This window comes from Tripterygium wilfordii, chromosome 6 (assembly GCF_013401445.1).
Source record: "Tripterygium wilfordii isolate XIE 37 chromosome 6, ASM1340144v1, whole genome shotgun sequence".
In the NCBI taxonomy this organism is placed as follows: domain Eukaryota; kingdom Viridiplantae; phylum Streptophyta; class Magnoliopsida; order Celastrales; family Celastraceae; genus Tripterygium; species Tripterygium wilfordii.
The window spans coordinates 8982434-9002059 of NC_052237.1; the positions used below are offsets into that span (position 1 = coordinate 8982434).

The following is a 19626-nucleotide window of genomic DNA, read 5'->3' on the forward strand; positions in this document are numbered from 1 at the left end:
AGACAGTGCAGGGATCCAGAGTTTACTCTATCGGAATGGGCCCTTTTGAATCCTACTTTGGATAGAGGTTCCATGATATACCAAAAAAGGACCCAAACAATTTGTGACTATGTTGTCTAATATGAACGTGTTGAATTGATTGGGATCATTTGATAATATAACTAGGCCTGATCCATTATTTAAGCCCTATGGCTATGAGAAAGTCGAAACTTGAATGTATGGTACAATAACGCCCTTCTGGTATATAAGTGGGCATAATCCATACTAAATGGCCCATGATAAAGTTAAAACTTGAAATTGTGGTAGCAAAATTCCCGTCGGGTCGGGTTGAGATCAAGTAGCATAATCTGATGAGAATACCACATCATGGAGTAGAGTTCCTTGCTTGTGGAATATAAGGAGGGGGTAGTGCTACTATTGAGGGCAAATGCAATGGTAAAGTGTTATTGGACCAACAAAGATGTTGTTTTTTGCTGATGTGGTTGTATTGTAAAATGTGTTTTGCTTATGTGATTATATTGGGATAAGTGTTTTGATGATGTGGATGTATTGATATTTGATGTTTTGGTGTAGTTTTGTTGTGGATAATATGGAGGAATGGAATGTTGTTGGCCTCCATGTTGGGTGGAAAGAGAAATTGTATAGAAATTTGTGTTTTGTTGATATGGTTGTATTGGAAGATGTGTTTTGCTGATGTAGCTGTATAAAAATACGTGTTTGACTTCACTTTTTGTGTAATAAAGGTGAGACCAAATAAGAAACCATTGCATTTGCCCTGATAAACCTCCATTTTAATAAGTAGTTAAGCCTCTGACTTTGACCTTGGCTATGAGGCCTTCTTAACATTGATGTTTTTATTGTAGTTAAGCCTCTTACTTTGACCTTGGCTATGAGGCCTTCTTAACATTGATGTTTTTATTGAGAATCGCAAGTGTTTGCTATCAGGCTTATGGGCTGATACTGTCATAGGCGGGCTTATCCCAGACTTCATCCATTCTCGAGTTGGGTTAACAGATAACGGGGCCAAACAATATGGTGGGGTTTGTAAAGAGAAAAAAAATTATAAAAAGAGAGGTCATTTAAGTAATTGGGAGAGCAGTCAGGCCTCTAACTTTGACTCTGGCTATAGGACCCTCTTGCGGGTGAGTTTTCAACTTAATCAACGGACTCGATGTTTTTATTGAGAATCGCAAATGTCTGCTATCAGGCTTATGGGCTGATACTGTCATAGGCGAGCTTATCCCAGACTTCATCCATTCTCGAGTTGGGTTAGCAGATAACGGGGCCAAACAATATGGTGGGGTTTGTAAAGAGAAAAAAAATTATAAAAAGAGAGAAGGTGATTTAAGTAATTGGGAGAGCAGTTAGGCCTCTAACTTTGACTGTGGCTGTAGGACCCTCTTGCGGGTGAGTTTTCAACTTAATCAACGGACTCGAGAGTATAGAGATCTGTATAGATCGGGGACGCAGCAGATTATCATCACAGATTAGTCATTGTCATTTCACTGTCCCGTCAGTACCTTCCAGATACGCTTGGACGGTTAACTCTCTGCCTTTTACGTCGGCCACGTGGCGGTGCCGTAGCTTCCGCAAATCTCCCGCACAAATTCCGAATTGAGAACGTGTATTGTTACTTCGAATATTTTTTTTTTCCAAAAACGTCCCCAACATGCAATTATTTGCAAAATCAACTTGCGTGCCATGATAACCAACATAGCATGCTCTCCTCCTAATCTCTTACTTTTACCCGGATTATGCAAAAATCCCTTACCTTGACAGTTTTTATCCCAAAATCTAGGGTTCCGATCCGAATTTGCGTCGCCTGTAATTAATTTTTTTTTTGTTTTATGTGAAGCCGAAGCAAAACCGTTGTGATGGCGTACAAGTTCAAGCGCAAATCGGATTTACGTTTCTGCGCCATTTCATTGATTAGCTTTTCTTTTTGTCTTCAATTTCTTTAATCCGAGTCGCATTGGGAGTATGTGATAACTGTTTTTGGGGGAGTCGGTGACAGGTACCGTGTTCTTCATTCTTTCACTCGTTTTTTCTCATGGTCGTTGCGAAGGATTAGTCACTGCTTTAATCCTGTTTTGTTCTTTTTTTTTTAGGTTTGTCTTTTGCCTGTTGATTATCACCGACTGATTTAAATTGAAGCGATTGAGTTGTGATATTGTGCTTCGTGGAAGAATGTGTGATGATAGATTTGAGACTTCCGCAGGCTTTTATTAGAGCTCTTTTTTCCTTAATCTCTCTGTGCCTCTCACTTTATATGCTCCTGTTTATGTTATGTTAGGCTTGATGTCGGAATTTTGATGAGGTTTTGGTTTGGATAAAATAAGGTTGAATGAAAGCAAAATATGTTTGGCATGTGTGCATCAAAATTTTGACAAATTTCACGTTTTACTTTAAATTCTTTGATTTTGTGTGTATTGCTACAGATAGTTCCACTATGTCAGTCATACAGTTTGACTATATTTTGAAACTCCTTTGGCTGACATTTATATCATATTCAGGGTACGTATACGGTGAGGGACTGACTTGTAAGCATCTGAGGGACTCAACTTTTGTTAAATCAGGCCATTCTCTTTCTGCTATTCTGTGTTCATCATTGATGAAATTCGTTAGGTTTGCTATATAGAGGAAGGACATGGACCTTAATGCCCTTTTAACTTCTGCTGGCATTAACATAGGCGTCTCAGTGGCACTTATTTCGTTATATTCCATCTTGAGAAAGCAACCGAGCAATTTAAATGTGTACTTTGGTCGGAGGATTGCTTCAGAAAGAGTGAGACGCCTAGATCCTTTATGTTTTGATAGATTTGTTCCTTCCCCAAGTTGGATAGTGAAGGCCTGGGAAACCTCTGAAGAAGAAATAATGTTTGTTGGTGGCATGGATGCTGTTGTTTTTCTGAGGATACTTGTGTTCAGGTGATTAAACTATTTCCAAACTTCGAACTATGCAAACAATGCTGTTTACTTTACCCATAGATTATTCTTTCACGTACTGCGTAATAATGATAAAATATCTCCTCATAAGGTTGTCATTTTTCAGCCATAATTAAAATAATCTCTTATGTTTTGTATTTATAGAACTTAGTTCTGACTGTTCTATTTTACTAACAGCGCTATACTATTTTCTTCTATCTCTACAGTATCCGAATATTCTCCATTGCTGCTATCATTTGTCTTTTTCTGGTGCTTCCAGTGAATTATTACGGCCAAGAAATGCCTCACAAGCAAATTCCATCAGAATCACTTGAGGTTTTTACTATTGGGAATGTCAAAGAAGGTTCCAAATGGTACGAGCTTTATGTTGTACTTGAATTTTTTGAGGTCAAAAAACTTATCTTCTTAGCTCTGACTCATATCTAGGCTTTAGTGGTTTAGGCATTTCAACATATATCTTGAGAGAAAGATTAGGACCTCATATGCTATCATTTCCCAAAGTCTACTTTTGCATTTGTTTTGACCAAATGACTTTGGAAGTTATTATATGGTTTTGGAAAGCCATTATTGTGGTGCTATCATACAAATATGCAGTTCTTTGAGGGTAACTTATTTAGAGTCATGGCCGTTTAAATCTTTGCTTTAATTATAAACGTGGTAGTTTTCATTCCATAGTTGCAGATTTTTCCTTTGCTTTTCTCTTCCACTTTCATGTTTGACATATTTGAACATAGTTCACTCACGTGTTTGTTTTTATGCATTAATATTTTTTTCAGGCTCTGGGCTCATTGCCTCGCCTTATACATCATATCCTTCGCAGCTTGTATTCTTCTCTACTTCGTAAGGATGGAAAACTATATTTGTTACCTCTTCTTGTACAAATAGATGTTCCATTGATATTTGATGTCCATTTGATAACTGCTGCTTTTTTGTAGGAGTACAAAAGTATCAGTAAGATGAGGTTAGGGCACATAATTGGATCTCCCCCAAAGCCAAGTCATTTTGCCATTCTTGTTCGTGCTATTCCGTGGCTCTCAGGGGAATCATACAGTGATACTTTGACAAAATTCTTTACCAATTATTATGCATCAAGCTACTTGTCTCACCAAATGGTGTATCGATCTGGCACTGTTCAGAAGCTGATGGTGTGCCCTCTGACTTAAATGATTGGAGCATTTTTTATTTTGACTTAAATACTGCTTCTTATATTACTTCTTTCTGAAATTTTTTATATGTAGCGATAGTTTGATACTCTATGGGTTGATGTACAGGCAATGAGAGGTTGTTGGTTTGGAAAGTATTTGTGCATTTTCATATTCTGTTTCCATTTGTAGTTTCTTAGTTTGCCAAAAATGCATTTGGTTAGATTCGAATAAGTGACCTATATGTTTTTAAGAAAATAGTGAAAATAAGGTTTATTGTTTTCATATTTCCTATAAATCAGGGCAGCTATTTCTTAGAAAACAGTTTCAGTAAAAAGAGAAAACCCACCGACACCAAACCACCAGTTTTTAAAGGTTAGTGCAGGAGCTAAATTTGAATTTTAATGAGGAGAATGCCTGCCAGTCTAGAGACACGTTATTTGACAGCAACTATATTCACACGGCGTCTTTTTTAATTTGGATTGAAATTGAAATTTGAATGAATTTAGAAAAGGTCATAGGATCTTATGTTGGAAAGGGGCAGAATGTTGGATATTATGGGCTTATCTTACCAGAATGATGTTTAGGTTGTGTATGATGGATTATTTCTGAGACCATCATTATTTGGTTGGTATTGAATCTATTGATAATCTGGTAAATTTGGGTGGTAATTCAGGGTATTAAAAGTTCTGGTATGCCCCATAAGATTATTCATGTCATCATGCATTTTCATTTATGCATAAATTTTCTATCCATTCATAACTTCTTCTTTTAAATCATATCTCAGTGTGGAAGTTGTCTCAACTCTCAAGCATTAAATTATGACACATAAGTGCTGTGTAAACATGAACTACCATTTGCTGACTCCATCTTTTGCCACTCAGATAATTATCTCTTCTTTCTTTTTTGGATTTTGTTTGGTATTTTAATAGCTATACCCCTATTAAACTCAATATTCTAATTTTTAAATCCTGTATGTGGAAGTCTTATGAAGTGTTACCTTGCTTGATACTTCCTACTGGTCATTATTTCTTTTTTAGTTGCATTGATGCTGACATCAGCTTTTGATCCATGAGTTATTTGAATTTATTTGGTACTTAGGTATGACTAGAACTATCCTAATTCCAAAGTGGAGGATTAGGACAAGAATTAGATTTTCATGGTGCTGCTCAAAAGAAAAAAGATTGGTTATGACATGTGTCAACATTAGGTCTTACGGAGATGAGTCTAGTCAAATCCAAGTGTTCTCATATATCCTTTTGCTTTTAAGTTTTTGTACCATACTCTCTTCTGTTTGCTGTCTTTCCAGATTGTGTGATGTAATTTTTTGTGATTCCTGATGATGCTCTATTTGCAGAGTGATGCAGAGAAGATGATCAAGATGTTGACAGCTGATTATCCTGATCATGCTCATAAACCATGCCTGATACCATCTGGATGTTGTGGAGGAAGTGTCAATGAGTTTAAGATCCTTTCTAGGGAAGAGACAGTTAAAGAGAATGTCAAGGAAACAGCAGGTTTTGCTGATCTGGGTGTAGCTTCAAGAGACAAAGTAACATTTTCTGAGTCAATATCTATCAATCATTTTTGTGGATATATGTAATTTATTTAAGATTTCCCAATTTTATTTTGCATACTGTTTGCTCATTTATTTGTTTATGTTTCCAAAGCTTTAGTTAACAACAATGTTTTTTTCCATCTTTGAAATGGCGTTGCCTCCACGGAGTCCAGAAATTAGTGCTTCTTGCCTTCTTGTTTTATGCTCCAAATTTATAGCTTGTTGGAGTTAACTAAGTACTGAGTTAAAGGTGTTAACTAATACTAACCTGTTGATAGTCTTTGTAATCTCTATGTGGTTGTGCTGTTGCTTTTTTTATGTACTATTTTGCCTCTCTTGTCGTTGAAGAGGTTTATAAACGTGGAGGAGAACTATACCTGTGTAGGATCTTTTTCCAGTAAAAATGGGGGGGGGGGGGGGGGGGGGGGGGGGGGGGGGGCGCAGGGGGGTGGAAGTAAGTAACTTCACAAGATGCTCCATGGACATCATTTGCAATTAGGGCAATGATTGAAGGACGAAGGAAGTGAGAGTCTGATGAAATTTGGTTATGCTTCTCACTGAATATCAGGCTTCCTTTGGTCATACATAATCAGTTCATGACAGACTTGACATTAAGACTGGATTGACTTTCTAATCATTCAGCTTAGTCCATAGTGAATGCCTATCATAGGAGCTTCTTAAACCTTCTTATATGTTTGCACCTCAGTAAATGTTGATATTATTTTGTCTGGATGAATTGCTTCTTCTTTATACAACTTAAGCAGTTAGTATAACTGATAATACTAGCTACTGAGGATGTGATGAGAAACGTTTGTGGTGTTTATGGTTTTGTCTGCAGAGTTGTTTTGGAGAAATTTTGATCTTTTGGCTTTGTAAATGAAAAGGTCTTGGTTGATGATCCGTCGTTGGTTGCAATAAAATTTGACTTTCTTTATTGAGATTTGTGAGCAAAAATGAATTGCTTTATTTTACAAACTTCGGTGAAAGTTGCTCTACTGTATTATTAATTTTATATTCACTTTATACAGGAGTGCCCAGCTGCATTTGTTTTCTTCAAGACACGCTATGCTGCTTTTCTTGCTGCTCAGGTGCTTCAATCATCAAACCCCATGTTATGGGTTACAGAATTAGCCCCGGAGAAGAATGATCTTTTATGGTCAAACATTTCTATACCTTATAAGCAATTGTGGCTCCGTAAGATAGCAACGCTTCTAGCAGCTATTGTCTTCATGTTCGTGTTCCTTATACCTGTCACACTCGTACAAGGCTTGACTCAACTGGAGCAGCTGGCTCAGGCATTGCCCTTTTTACGAGGATTTTTAAGCAAGTGCGTGTTATTTTGCTGTGGTTGTTGCCATCTATTGGGCACTATTGCACTTGTTTTTAACATGGTTTCTTTGTATGGCAGACAGAACATTTAGCATTGAAATTTGCCATTGTAAAAATAAAATGGGAATCCCATGGGTTGTTAGAGAAATTGATCTAATGATGAATCAACTAGAATTGAATATCAGAGCTAGATTATTATTGTTCCATTTCTTTTGCTTAGATTACTGCTACTTAGTTTGGGGTTGCAGGCATTGGCTACTAACTTGTAATAGATTAGTTCAGTTTTCTTAATGACATATATAGAAAGTAACATATAGTCAAGTGACACTCTACAATATGTCGTGCTGGGGTTAGATGTAGGTCCTTTTATTATAATTTTCAAGGGTAACAGCATTCTACCACGCTTCCAAGTTCCAAGTTTATCTTATGCATTGTTGCGTCACTCCATGTTTGTTTCTTATATGCATAAGAACCCTATGTTGTGTTTTTTGGTGGAAGTTCAGGTCTGCTTTTATAATAATAATTTGCTTAAAAACATTTAAGTTCTTTTGACGTTTTAATGCTTCAGGCATAGTGTCTGCTTCTGAAATAGAGTCCTGGAGTAAGTGAAAGTGAGCTGCATTCTAATTTTACAAATGAAGTCACAGAGTTTTGCATAAAATCTGAAATCCACCGTTGGAGTTTCTTTTCTCCAGTTTTCCTTTTGCAGTGTTGTTTATTATCAACATCTTAGCATCATCAAAGGAGGATGAAAACAAGAAAGAAAAAGAATGAAAGAAGTGTGGCTGGTTAACAGTTAACACTTAACAGGCTCTAAACACACTTGTAAACTTTGTGCTCTTTTGCAGGAAATTCATCAACCAGCTGGTAACAGGTTACCTACCAAGTGTGATTTTGATGTTGTTTTTGTATACTGTTCCACCGACGATGATGCTGTTTTCAACAGTGGAGGGATCTGTCTCCCACAGTGGAAGGAAAAAGAGTGCATGCTTGAAAGTCTTATACTTCAACATCTGGAATGTCTTCTTCGTTAATGTTCTCTCAGGGTCTATTCTCAAGCAATTGAACGCCTTCTCTAGTGTAAGAGACATACCTGCCATACTGGCCAGGGCAGTGCCAACACAGGTGATCTATATGTGATTTTTAAGTTGTGTTGTAGTGATGTGCCTTTTTTATGCTATGTCATGTGCTTCGTTGTTATATTCTGAATTCTTCAGATAAGTATTAGGTAAATAAGACGCTTAGTAGACATCCATGTTATCATTACCCTACATGTAAGCTCATAGAGGAAACAGAATTGCCGACTGTAATTATGTGTGCAGATTTGTTTACTCTTATTATGTGGTTTCCTTCCGTGCTGCGCTTATGTTTCTTCATGCTACTGTAAGGTTTTTGTTGATCGTGTCTCTGATTTTTGGTTATCTGCAGGCCAGTTTCTTCATGACTTATGTTTTAACATCGGGTTGGGCAAGCCTATCATGTGAACTCATGCAAATTTTTCCACTATTTTGCAACGTGGTCAAAAAGTTTATACTCAGAATAAAGGAAGATTCACCCTGTAACTTGACCTTTCCATATCATACGGAGGTTCCAAGAGTCTTAGTTTTTGGGCTTCTGGGCTTCACCTGTTCCATTATGGCACCTCTAATACTGCCCTTCTTATTAATTTACTTTATTTTGGCGAACCTTATATATCGAAACCAGGTGAGCAGTTCTACTCTAATTATTTCTGTCTGCATTAAATTATTTAGATTTTATTTGAATAAATCGTTTTTTTTTTCCATTCAACCCAATAAGTTAACTAGTTGGGTTGGGACATTTATATATATATATATATATATATATATATATATATATTCTAACATTCTCCTCACGTGTGGGCTAGGCAACTCCGATGGCCAAACAAGTGCACAACAAACGAGACCCAACATTGGGCTACTCACACAGTAATTTTATGTCATTCCAAATTGATTTAAAGTCTTAGTGGCTGGTGGTAGTTGACCTTTTTCTTCTTCTTTTTTTGTATTTTTGTTTCTGTGGATTGTGGTTTCAGGGGTTGGCTAGAGTAAATTTTATGTCATAGATAGTGTAGACTTGCTAGCAAGATATTGGGATAAAAAAAATCTCTCAATTTGAGAAGGATTCATACATATTGCATGTTTTACGAAAATGATGTAGACCGGCTGTAGCAGCGTAGAAGATTTTCATTTCTCTAAAAAAACTGTCAATTAGAATCAAACATATACTATTGTATGTTTTACGTTTATTCTATATTGTTTTTCCTTTTGGATAATTGATCTATTTACTTCAGTTCTCTTTTTAGCAAGTGTTTTTTATGCTGCATCTTTGTCAGATTCTCCATGTGTATGAATCGAAATATGATAGTGGGGGACAATACTGGCCTGTTGTTCACAATGCAACCATCTTTTCATTGGTGTTGACGCAAATTATAGCTCTTGGGGTCTTTGGAATTAAACGATCACCTGTTGCATCTGGTTTCACCATTCCATTGGTTATCTTGACCCTCCTCTTTAATGAGTATTGCAGACAGCGGTTTAAACCTACCTTTAAACAGATCGCCGCACAGGTATCAAAGAAAACAATCGTTTTTGTTCTCCAATCTCTACCCCCCTGTGAATACCTTAAAGCTTGATTATTTACCTTTTTTTTCAGATTCTTATCGAGATGGATAGACATGATGAGATATGCGGGAGAATGGAAGACATTTATCGACAGTTGCATTCAGCATATTGCCAATTTGCATTAACTTCTCAAGACTTCTGTAAAGCTGGAAACATGAATGAAGGAGATCGCAACATCCAAGATCCAGAGGCTATAAATCCTCGCGTGAAGCTGGAAACATGAAGAATTGGGATCAGGATAGCATTCGGGGTCCTGGAGCTGTAAAGACAGGTATGATGTCGAAAGCAAAAGGTTACTGCTTGGCTTCTATGCCTTTCAATTTTAACGTAAGGATCTTAGTCAATAGTCAAGCAAGTATTATGGGCTGCGGAAAGACGACTTAGTTTGAATTGAACTAAGCTCATTCATTTTTACATTTGTCGATTTGTAAAGTTGGATCATGCATGTATATATATTAATTTTGGCTTGCATGGATTTTGCTCAAAACATGAACTTACAAGCTTTCAAGATACCAAGAAATATACTGTATCTAAGAGGTTTTAATTTATTTATTTTCCCCTTTTTTTGTTGTTTTCTTTGCATATTGTTGGAGTTTGTACTTGTGGGTAAAACAACAAGGATTAGAGCCTCTATAGTGTATACACTTTGTTTTTATTTGGTAAAGGAGTTGAAGAGCTTTCGAAGAATGTTTTCCATGGTTGATCAAATCTCCCCTCCTGCAAATAGGTTATGAGCTTAAGGAGTTTGTTTTACTAATGCTACTTTTACTCAATCAATTATACCTTTTAATTTTCAGATTGTACATATGCTCTCTATTATTATTTTTTTAGTAATCCTGCCAATTCTTTATCTGGTACCTGCCAGAAAATAGGTAAAGATTAGTTGGCCGGGCGTTTAGTTCGTTTTCTCTTATTTATTAGAAGCTTAAATGATGGGGCTATTCTATTTAAAGCTCAGCACATACATGAAAGAAGTAATAAAAGTGGTCTAATTCGGTAATTATTTTTAATTATCGGTTGATTGCTAATTATCGGTCAACCTACATTTGGGTATTTTAAGAACCATCAACCGACCCACATATGCATGGTTGGGTGCCATTATCGGCCAGACTCCGTGGGTCGGTTGACGCTTGATTATCGATTGGCCGATAATGGATCAGTTGATCGATAATACCGACTCATGCCCAGTCCTAGTTAAGGAGAGTTAAGAAATGTGAGTTACAAAAATATCTTCTTGTTTTTTTTTGAAATGAGTGAAAAACGAAATAATAAACAAATTTTTCTCTCACCTACCAAACCCCTGAAATTAAGAAATTACAAAATGTAGAGTTGGAGAGTTAAGTGAGAGGAATTTTCCTTCTCGTTCACTCCACTTAACTCTCTCTTACAATCCAATCACTATGGAGTTACTTCTTGCTTCTTGACCTTACTTACTTTAACTATTTAAACATCAATCCAAGTAAACCCTGAGTGATGAAGGATTGATGCCTCCACATTTAGGGGTCCACATTCAAACACCAAAGAAAGAAGGAAAAATAATTTTTAAAAAAAAGAAAAGGCTGAAACTTCAACTTCATTAAGACAAATAAACGACTAACACGTCTCATATACGCAAGATTGTCAAGATTGAAATCTTACGTAAGATTGATGGAAGATAAGATCGAATCGTAAAATCATAAGATTTTGGAAATTTTTAATATACGTAAAATAATACAACCATGCATATACGTGTATGGGTACAATAAATAATTTTCACTGAAAACCCCCAACCCCCTGAAAATAACAGAGGTTAAAAAGCTCTCTGCACAACATGGTGTGCTCACTTCAATATGGCCTCCCTCCCTCCCATGCATGTCCCGTCAGATACATTTTGAAAAACAGAGTAACAGTAGCTCTACTAATATAACAAGAAATGGCACCTGTTATCATAGGAGAAAATAGTCTATCATGTGTTGGATTACATCGGCCCCGTCCGAATTGATCAAGTAGCTTCTCACCTGAACACAGAGCAGATAAATTAGAAGAAATGTCACCACAAAGCAGATCAAGGTCCTAAAATGCTGCTTGTGAGCTTCTTCACTTTGCTGAAGCGAGCACATACTTACTTGAATGGTACCGTGTGCAAAAATTCTTTGTTTAATTCCGCTGAAGTTGACACCAACCCGTTCCCAGCTCATTTTTGTCAAACCTCTGATCATTCCCTCTACATTGTTGGTTGTCAAAAAAGGTTAAAAAAAAAAGTGACAATTACTTTTGAGAAAGGCATGGTTAGTTGGTTAGATACCAATACTGGAAATCCACAGAGAAAACACTTTCAAAGTTTTAATTAATTTCTTCAAAGCAACAAGATAATGAGTCCTTAGGCGGCTGCAACCTAAATGAAAGGAAAAAAAAATAAAACGGGAAGTTACAAAAATGTCCAAAAACACTAAAAGGAATTTGACTAAATTAGGGTGGGCTGGTGGCGTAGCACTAGCCTTGACAGCCACATCGAAATGAGTCTCTCGGCCAGATTTCGTGCAATTATGAGATCATGACTTTTCGATCCTACTAGTTGGTTTACTTGTAATTAACTACATCATTTTGCAAGAACATTACAATGAGATCATACCAATGAATTATCAGAAGCAATTTAATCAGTGGTCTCCAACAGTTATGAGAAGAGTGATGGTGCACAGAAGGTAGTTGTTATCATATGATTTGCCACTGATATGATCAGAAACAATACCAGTCCAGACCAAGATTTAAAACATACTTTGTGATCTGTTGAAAATAAAATTGTGCTGCTCATAGAGAATAACCACATTCCACACAGAAGAAAATGTGGGTTGTGATTGTGTACTAGGGCATCAACATGTTGACTCAAGTCCAATTTTTAATTATTTGGTTTCATATAAGGAAGCAACTGTCTAACAAGAATTAGGGTCATTGTCTATAATATTCTTTCAATTGCAATCCTACCCAAACGTGCAACTTTTAATCACCAGTTCTCAAACCTGAATCCCAATTTTCCAGACCCTAGCGCCCACCACGGAGCTCGAATCGCCCCAGATCAATCAAACTCTCTCCTTATTTAAACAGAAAGTTGGTCAGGACTGAAAATACACAACAATTTGCACCCCATGACAGCATCTCACGACTAAAAAAATGGGAACTAGGAACATATTTTCTCCTTCTCTTTCTTTCTAGTTTCTCCTAGTGAAATATACGATAGACTATGGGAAAGAGATCAAAACAGTTTCCGCTCAGTGCAAAAGCTGAGGACTAGGAAAGATAACTTTATCAGTCATTTTGAAAATGGAGTTAAAGCTAACCTTCCATGTCAAGATTTTTGCATCCATTGCCTTCGGTCTCATAAGAGACTTCTTTTTCAGAGGTAGCTGCTTCTGATGTCTCTACATGTACAATGTGGGGGTACCTATCGTCTCGTGAGAGATGTTTACTCTAATAGGACACAAAAATCATAATGGCACATCTTTTAAAACCAATTCAAAAGTTTCCACAGTTTTTACTAGTTACCTCAGGTAGCTCACTCCGACGCCGAATGGATGCTGAACTCCAACCCACAAGATCTAGAATAGGTGTCAAGTTCTTCAAATAAAAACTACCCTCAATAACAATAAACTCAGTAAGAGTAACTCTCTATCCATTTGAAAATCCATAAAGTATCTGAATATAATTTTGTGAAGAAGTATACATATATAGAATTATTACAAGAATGATCCGTGAATAGAAAATGGATACAGTCGAAACGTGTATTTGCATAGGCAACACGACGTCTGAAGGATTGCAAAGCTGAGCTGCAGAGAGACAAATTGATAAGATGAATGCATGTGGTAGATGTTCAAATATTTCGAGGAGTACCAAATGGTTATGGAACTAGATTTAATAATTAATGAATTTGTATTCTTCGATTACCATCTTTATTTCTTTTGTTCAATATAGGCGAGCATGTAGCCCAATGGTAGAGTTGCAGGGCTGCAACTTAAAGGTCATAAGTTCAATTTCTGGAAACACCATCACCACATATTATAAGAGAGTCTTGTGCATGAGAGTTGTTTACCCTTTTACGTGTTTAGTTTTATCACTCGTTGCAATAAGAAATTTAGCAGGGAAATCATGAGTCGTTAAAAACTCACATGAATTTAAGGTCTTCTTGATCACTAACCATCCGAAGAAGAAGAGGAAGTCTTCCATTATCATGATCAGTCAAAAACAGATGTTTTCCAGATCTACCAAAAAGCCATGATGTTTGAGCAGCTACTTTTTCCAGGCTGTGAAAACCACAAAACAGTGGTACCTGGACAGACCACAAAAAAAGATGAAACGAAAGTAAAATATCTGATGCCTATGTGATCAGAGGACAAAAGTTGCAATGGTTCATATCCCTCTAATGATATTTAAAAGGAACTCTTGGTTGAAGATAAATATGCTAGGCTCCTTGAATCACACCTGTCTATGCCCTCTCGAGCCAAGGTGTGGGGTTGCAAAAGTTATAAAATTCATAGGCTCCAGTCCAGCAATTTTGCCTCTAAACTTCTCTTCGTGGCACGTTTCGCTAGATCCATCAGTTCTGGAAGCTCCATTTCCTTGAGAGATTTCCCTTGAGAGATTTTGCCCGTAGAGCTTAGCAATGGCATACCTAGCAACCAGCCCTCCTAATGAATGGCCAACAAACGATATCTTCTGAACGGTTGGGTGACGTTTCATGACTGATATAACCTGAAAACAAACAACACTTTTAGTTTTATAGCTTAGTGTGAAAACTTATCAATTTTTCTAATACCAACAAGAAATGACATTAGGATAATTGCATGAAGGGGCACATCTTTGGTACATTCAGAGACCTCGGGTTTGTTCGGGGGAAGGAGAAGCCGGTATCATTAAACAGAAAAAGGAATGATCTTTCGCAGTAGTGAAATAAAACAGAACCATTTACGAACCAATACACACCTCTTCCGCTAATCTCTCTCCCATTACATCAACACCATCAAATGTCAACATTGAAGGATTACATTCACTGCCTGCATTTTCAAATCAAACAAATACAATTCGTTTCTCAATGGCAGCAAATGACACCAGAAAATGTCAAATTTTGCATCAGAGAAAAACCTGAAGAGAGCATAAGTTAGTAAATCTTGAACACATTGGTTAAAAAAGTTGAATATCTTGTTGCCAATATAAGATCTATGGGCACAATCTGTGGAATCAGTTCCAAGTGATAAAAGAGCAAACGTGTTCAAGTTTCAAATGCACTAAATAATTCAATCCAAATGTAGCTTCACCTGCCAAAATTCTCTCCCTTTGTTGCTTTGTTCAAAGCCAATATGAAATTTATCCAGAGAGAAATATATCTAGTTCAATTGACCCATAGATCTAACATGGAACAATTCTATTCTATCTTGATATCTTCTCTAAACAATGTGTCGTAAATATTTTGTACTGTCAAGACTAAAAATCTCACATGATCTGGCGTAACCTAACCGAGTGATTTATAAGCAAAACACAGCTCCACTCACATTGAAGACATATTTTTTGGCCCTGAGAATCATTGGTGATATGGCCCATGGCTCAGAGCGGATATTATCTTTAACGTGTTTGGGTTGAGAATTTCAACATAATATCGAAGCAAATGTCATCACTCAGAGACAAAGAATTACTAAAAAGGCAAACAAGAATTTTCTGAATAGAAGGCATAGCAATGATGAAAACATCACTAGAGAAGTTACAATAGTCAAACAGAACTTACAGTGAACAATTACATCTCGGGGATACTGGTTCAGAAACTGCTTGGCAGCATATCTCCAGTCCTGGGCACTGCACTCTAAAGGACAAAATATGAAACCAAATCTCAAACCAAACAATTTAAAACAGTCATCCATTCTCCCTTCAATGAAGAATAAAACTCAAATCAAGTACAGAAACAAACCTGCCAAAGATGCCGTTGACCATAATAACCAGGTGCGACGGCTCGGGTGGCTCTCCCACCACGTCAACCTGCAAATCAAAATTCCCCTTCTCGTCCGTTTCCGTCCTCAAACACCCAACTTTGGGCATAATGTCGTTATCATCAGTTGAATTACTCCTGTCTCTGTCTTTGATCTCATCAGATCGTTCATCTGGAACTTGATATGCGGTCCTAGAACCTCCTTCCAACTCCACAGCATCCATGGAGAGCGCGAGAGAACGTCGCGACAGGATTTCTTGGTTTGGTGTGGTGTGGTGCGCGAGAGGTTTTGCTGTTCAAATAGTCCCCTACCGCGGCAAGGGACAACGACCACTGATCGTTGTTCACTCGTTTGTCAACAATTATGAATATTAAAATGTTTTTCTGGTGTATTTGATTGACCAGGGGGAATGAATTAGCGTAAGCTGGCCGTTGCTTCAACTCTGAAGTTGTTACCACTTACAAAGTCGCACATCGGATTGGTTAAGGCTAAAAATAGTTTATGTCCTCAAAGTTTCATTTTTTTTCGTTTATATCTTAAAATTTAAAATTTATCCTAAATATTTTATAGTTTTAAAAAATTAATTATTTATGTTCCGAAATAATTGTGTCGATGAATGAAAGTCGAAAATTGCTTATCTGACAATAGAAGGTCGACGCTGGATTATACACGTTATTATTATATCATCAATCAATCTATATATATATAACTGAGGATCCACAAGGCTTCTCCTTAATTCATGGTGCCACGTGGACGTCTTAACAAAAAAGCCTACATAGACAAAAGAAAATTTTAAAATATATTAGAAAACTTTAAGACCCACAACCACACACATAAATATATTGTAAAACTTTAATACCCACAACCACATTCATACACTTTAAGACCCACAACCACACTCATACAGTTAATAACAGTATTCAAATAATTTTAAAATTATATTGAATTGTATGGGAATTTAATGTTTCATAGGAGTGGTTTGATGTTGTTTTGGTTTCTCAAAGGTCATGTATTGCTAATTATGAGAGTGTTTTGATATTACTCAATTAATGAAATTCATTTGTAGTATTTAGTTTGAAAACATTTTATGTGTTTTTGGCACTAATTACCATCATTTTGTGGGAATTTTTATGTGTTTTTATCATTTTGTGTGTTTTTGATGTATTTTGTGTGTTTTTGTAGTATTTAATTGATGTATTGTGCATGTTTAGAGTTTGGTTAGGTTTAGTAGTCTGTTTGGATTGCAACATACAAAACATGAGAGGCTTTTCTCATGCTGTATTGTTCTAATGTTTAAGTAAATTCAGCCCATTTGGTATTGAAACATGTAAGTGGTGACAGGAAAGCATGGTAGAATTCAATGAGTTGTTGAAGGTCAAAGTGATTATAGACACAAATCTACCAGTCATACATTAACATTTCAAAAATATAAATTCAAAAATCTTATTCTAAAAATATTAAGAATTTTATTCCAAAAATATCATTTCAAAAATACTACTTATGCTACATTGTACTTTTCGTTATTAAATGTCACTTTGTAGAGATTGTTGTACTAACCATATAATATTGTCTCATAAACATGTCTTTGGTGACCTATAACACTTTGTAGATACTAACGACGCAAATAAAAATTGATAAACTCTTAGCATACTTATTCCTTATGCATCAAATTTCTTACACCCTATTAGAAAAAATTTTTCTTAGCAAATTAAAAAACAAGTATTGTACATATTTTATTTTCATCTCACAATCATCTCTATTTTCTACAATTAAAACTCTATTGCTCTTCATGTTAACAAAGTATCGAAAAACTTCCACACATCTCTATTTTCCAATCAAAATATGTACCGCGCGAAGCGCGGGTATGCAACTAGTTTAAAATAATTTAATGTCAGCATATTAATAATAAAAATACAATAATTATCATACAAGTGTCCAAGACAAAAACAAACATCGGAGACGAGTCCGACGGGTGTATTGAACGGTGGTGTACTGCGGATAGAGCTCGCCGAGGAGATTCGTCTCGGAGATCAAGGAGTATTGTTGAGGGAAGTGGTTACACCTATAAAGTATATTCAGATCTTCAAGACGCATTGAATGTTTCAAGGACATAAACGAGAAAAGCGTGAAACTTTGAGGACATAAACTATGGTTTAGCCGATTGGTTAAGGCAGTTAATGAGTATATAAGTTCAACCACAAACACTCGAGATGCCTTTTGAAAAATAAAGTCAGGAAAGCTTAGACCCATAACGTGGGAAGTATCTCAAGTGGCATGGGCTCAAACCCTCGATCCAAATAACATGTCGTGTAGTCCAATTGTTAAGTCTCGGATAACCGCCTACAAATGAGGATAAGTGATAATACTTATAAATTCTCACATTGAGTAGGTATAAAACAAGAATATAGTTTACAAGTGTGAGCCAACCTCAAACATTCAATGCGTCTTTTGAAGGACAAAGCCCTTCTTCTCATCTCTCAAATTCAAATTATAATATGTTTTCTCATACATCTCAATTTCTTCAAATTATAACATAGTATCGAAGTAAAGACTCGATTTTAACGATTCTCATATATTTCACTTGTTGGGTCTCACACAAAGAGGAACGTTAAGACTTACAAAGTCTGACATCGATTTGGTATAAACCAACGATATGATTTATAAGTGTGAGCGCAACATCAAACATTCGAGATACATTTTGAAGAACAAAATCACGCGGACCTTAGGCCCAAAGCGTGGACAATACCTCAAATAGATTGGGTCAAAACCTCTTTCACATCCTCTTCTACTTTTCATCTCTTTTTTCTCATCCCTCTCAATTTCTTCAAAGTATGCTTCTCATTTATCAATTTCCTTAAATTATAACAAAAATTCCGAAGAGACAAAATTCTAGATAATTGACAAACATTCTTTCATCTTAGGGGAAGAGAGGAGTTGCATATCTACTTATTATTGCCTTTTCTCCTGTGTTTTCTTATGTGTCTCTTATCTACATGTTTTTTTTCCTGATTTTCTTGCAAACCTCACGTGTTGGTCTTTGTCCTCATTTTATTTTTATTTTTGCGCATAAATTATTAGATTATCTCCTGCAATAGATTTTCCCACGTGTAACATGTCAAGTGCAAATCTAAAAAGTTTCATAGATTTCAAAGCTTCTAGTAATTCTAGATTAACCACATTAGACTTTAAACTAAAGAAAGGAAAGAATGCTCAATGGGCACGAGCTATCTCATATGAGAAATTTTATCTACACACCAATAGACTATTATCTTTACATCACTCTTTACACATTATAAGTTTACATCATAAATTTATAAATTTACACACAAAATTATGATCAAAAGACCAAAATACCCTTATGGTGTACAATATTATACGCGTGTCATTTTTGTTAAGAAGAAAAATTCAAATCGTTTAAAAAATCCAATTCATAAATCATAACAAGCTTTAATTTAAAAATAAATAAATAAATTGTCAACTGTTATTCTTCTTCTTCCTTTAGGCTTGTGTAGTGGATGAATAGTCTCTGACAAGGGATACATTAAGGTTGTGTTTGGTATCACTTCCAAAAATTTTGAAAACAAAAATAAAAAACAAAAACATAAAACATAAAATGAAAACATAAAATTGAAACTTGTTTGATTGAACACTAAAAACTAAAAAACAAAAACTGAAAGGATAAAATTGAAAAAAAAAGTGAGTTTATGCTTTTATTTTCATAATAATAGAATATATCCACATCACTATATTTTTTATAACTACAACATTTGTCGTGTTTCACTATTAAAAACATCAGCAGAAAGAAAAAAAAATAAGAAATAAAACAATAACCCAAAGTATATTTAATCATTATCTTCATATCTCTATGTAATTTGCAATCTGAAATCTTAAATAAAGTGAAATCTATAATATGTGTAACTAGTTCTGTTTCCAAAACTTTTAAAAACTTTTTTTCTTGTTTTCAAAAATTTTGAAAACCTGTTTTTGGTTTTCATAAAAACCAAAATAGAAAATACAAACAAACAACATTTTTTGTTTTTGTTTTCTATTTTTTGAAAACT

The 19626-nt window shown here is 35.7% G+C and overlaps 2 protein-coding genes across 2 annotated transcripts; one reads left to right on the forward strand and one right to left on the reverse strand.

Moving 5' to 3' along the window:
• The first annotated feature begins 1636 nt into the window (after window positions 1-1636).
• Window positions 1637-10165, forward strand: LOC120000838 (CSC1-like protein RXW8). Its single transcript, XM_038848997.1, has 11 exons — window positions 1637-2014; window positions 2514-2928; window positions 3153-3299; window positions 3723-3786; window positions 3882-4091; window positions 5446-5640; window positions 6675-6973; window positions 7824-8100; window positions 8404-8679; window positions 9329-9562; window positions 9649-10165. The coding sequence occupies exons 2-11, from the start codon at window positions 2648-2650 to the stop codon at window positions 9838-9840; spliced, it is 2175 nt and encodes a 724-aa protein (XP_038704925.1). The 5' UTR covers window positions 1637-2014; window positions 2514-2647; the 3' UTR covers window positions 9841-10165.
• A 1128-nt stretch (window positions 10166-11293) lies between these two features.
• On the reverse strand, window positions 11294-15912 carry LOC120000887 (putative lipase ROG1). The gene is made up of 10 exons (XM_038849054.1): window positions 15547-15912; window positions 15367-15434; window positions 14571-14641; window positions 14070-14339; window positions 13757-13917; window positions 13362-13417; window positions 13137-13189; window positions 12932-13061; window positions 11723-11820; window positions 11294-11614 (listed from the first exon to the last, which is right to left on the reverse strand). The coding sequence occupies exons 1-10, from the start codon at window positions 15786-15788 to the stop codon at window positions 11543-11545; spliced, it is 1221 nt and encodes a 406-aa protein (XP_038704982.1). The 5' UTR covers window positions 15789-15912; the 3' UTR covers window positions 11294-11542.
• Between the last annotated feature and the right edge of the window lie 3714 nt (window positions 15913-19626).